Source organism: Acanthisitta chloris, unplaced genomic scaffold (genome assembly GCF_000695815.1).
Source record: "Acanthisitta chloris isolate BGI_N310 unplaced genomic scaffold, ASM69581v1 scaffold17984, whole genome shotgun sequence".
In the NCBI taxonomy this organism is placed as follows: Eukaryota; Metazoa; Chordata; class Aves; order Passeriformes; family Acanthisittidae; genus Acanthisitta; species Acanthisitta chloris.
Window position 1 is genome coordinate 1763 of NW_008668945.1, and position 1554 is coordinate 3316.

A 1554-nucleotide genomic window follows, 5' to 3' on the forward strand; every position below is an offset into this window, starting at 1 on the left:
AGCCCTTGCTCCTGGGTGTCCATGTCCCAGGGGATTTTTGCCTGCCCATTGCCTATCTCCTGAGCTCTGCATCCTGTGATCCATTGGGACAGGACAGGCTTTGTGCTCCTGGTTGAGGTGGTTTTCTCCTTGGCAGCGCGGCATGGGTGTCTGCAGGTAGCTCAGGTACTTTGCCTACTGTAGGGGCTCCTGTGGCCTCACTGACCGCCTGGCATCTGGGGCCACGAAAAAAAATACCTGAATGTTTGCTGGGCAAAGTTCAGAGGCTTCTGGTCTGGTAGCTGGTTTCCGTATTCCAGTTGTCTAAGTATGGAAGGGTTAACTTGAGGCGGAAAAAAGAGGCGGTTTATTAGCAAAAGCCAGGCCTTTACAAGCGGCGGCTCGGCGCCCAGCCCTGCTCCTCTTGCCTGGAGTGGTGCTGGCACACCCAGCTGCAGGTGTGCCCCTGTCTGAGTGTCTCAATTCCCAGACCTTTGGGTGAGAAATTATCTGATGGACAGTGCCGGGCTGTGCAGCTGGCTTGTGGGCAGAGGTGAGTCCTCAGGATCCTGCCAGCTGCAGACATCACCTCCTCCAGGGCAAGGTTGCCCTGTACCATCTGCCCCCAGGGATGTGACACTGGGAAGTGGCAGGGCTGCATGTGGCAACAGGGATGTGGAGGTGAAAGAGCAAGGCTCGTGTCCCTAGAGGAGCGTGTGGCTTCTCTGGGCGTGTACTTCCACTCCCAGGCTTTCCCTAGCGGGACATTCCATACCAGGCATGGAGGTGGTGGTAGTTCAGTCGTGCACAAGATGGGAGCCCTCCTCTCAGGTATCAGAGTGCTCTCTTTTCACACTGTGCCTTTGCAGTCAGCTCTGAGCCCTGCCTGCTCATGCCCACTGACTGATACGTGCTTCTGATGGATGGCAGGGGCTGTCACCCCTTGTGCCCTGGGACACAGGCTCCTGTTGCACATCTCTACAAGGAAGGAAAGCTCAACCCAAGCTGGTCACATTCTGCCCAGTGACACTGAAGGAACAGTGGTGTCTGCTCCCTTCTTTCATCTCTCTCTTGTCCTTGCAGATACTTCAGATGGTGGTACAAAAAGACCCGCATAGAGAAGAAATCTGCCTTCATTGATCTCTTGTGTGCTGTCCCTCTGCAGCAGATCTATGGTCAGCCTCCAGTTTGGGCACTGGGGTGGTGCAATGCCCAGAGTGCTGGGTGGGCAGGGATTCACATGGGGCCATCAAGGTGCTAGAGGGAGTGAGTGAGTCAAGAAGCTTCTGTGGTGCAGACTGTGCTGAGGAGATCCCCAGAGCTATGGGGGGAATCTTTGAGCCAAATCCCACCATGGGGAGGAATGGGAGTGCTAATTTCTGGTATCTTTTCCAGGGTGTCCGCTGGGTGGAATTGGGGGAGGCACCATCACCCGTGGTTGGCGTGGTGAGTTCTGCCGCTGGCAGCTGAACCCTGGCATTTACCACTATGAAACGGTCATTGCCAATCAGGTAGGTGCAGCAGGGCCTGCGAGGGGAGAGTGGCACTGCAGCAGCCTGGGTGGATGGGACATCT

The 1554-nt window shown here is 56.0% G+C and overlaps 1 protein-coding gene across 1 annotated transcript in view; it reads left to right on the top strand.

The window, feature by feature from the left end:
* GBA2 (glucosidase, beta (bile acid) 2) overlaps positions 1-1554 on the top strand; it is an 11193-nt gene that overhangs the window by 276 nt on the left and 9363 nt on the right. Inside the window, 3 exon segments of the mRNA XM_009073141.1 lie at positions 470-532; positions 1063-1154; positions 1375-1490. Coding sequence (XP_009071389.1) covers positions 470-532; positions 1063-1154; positions 1375-1490 — 271 coding nt within the window.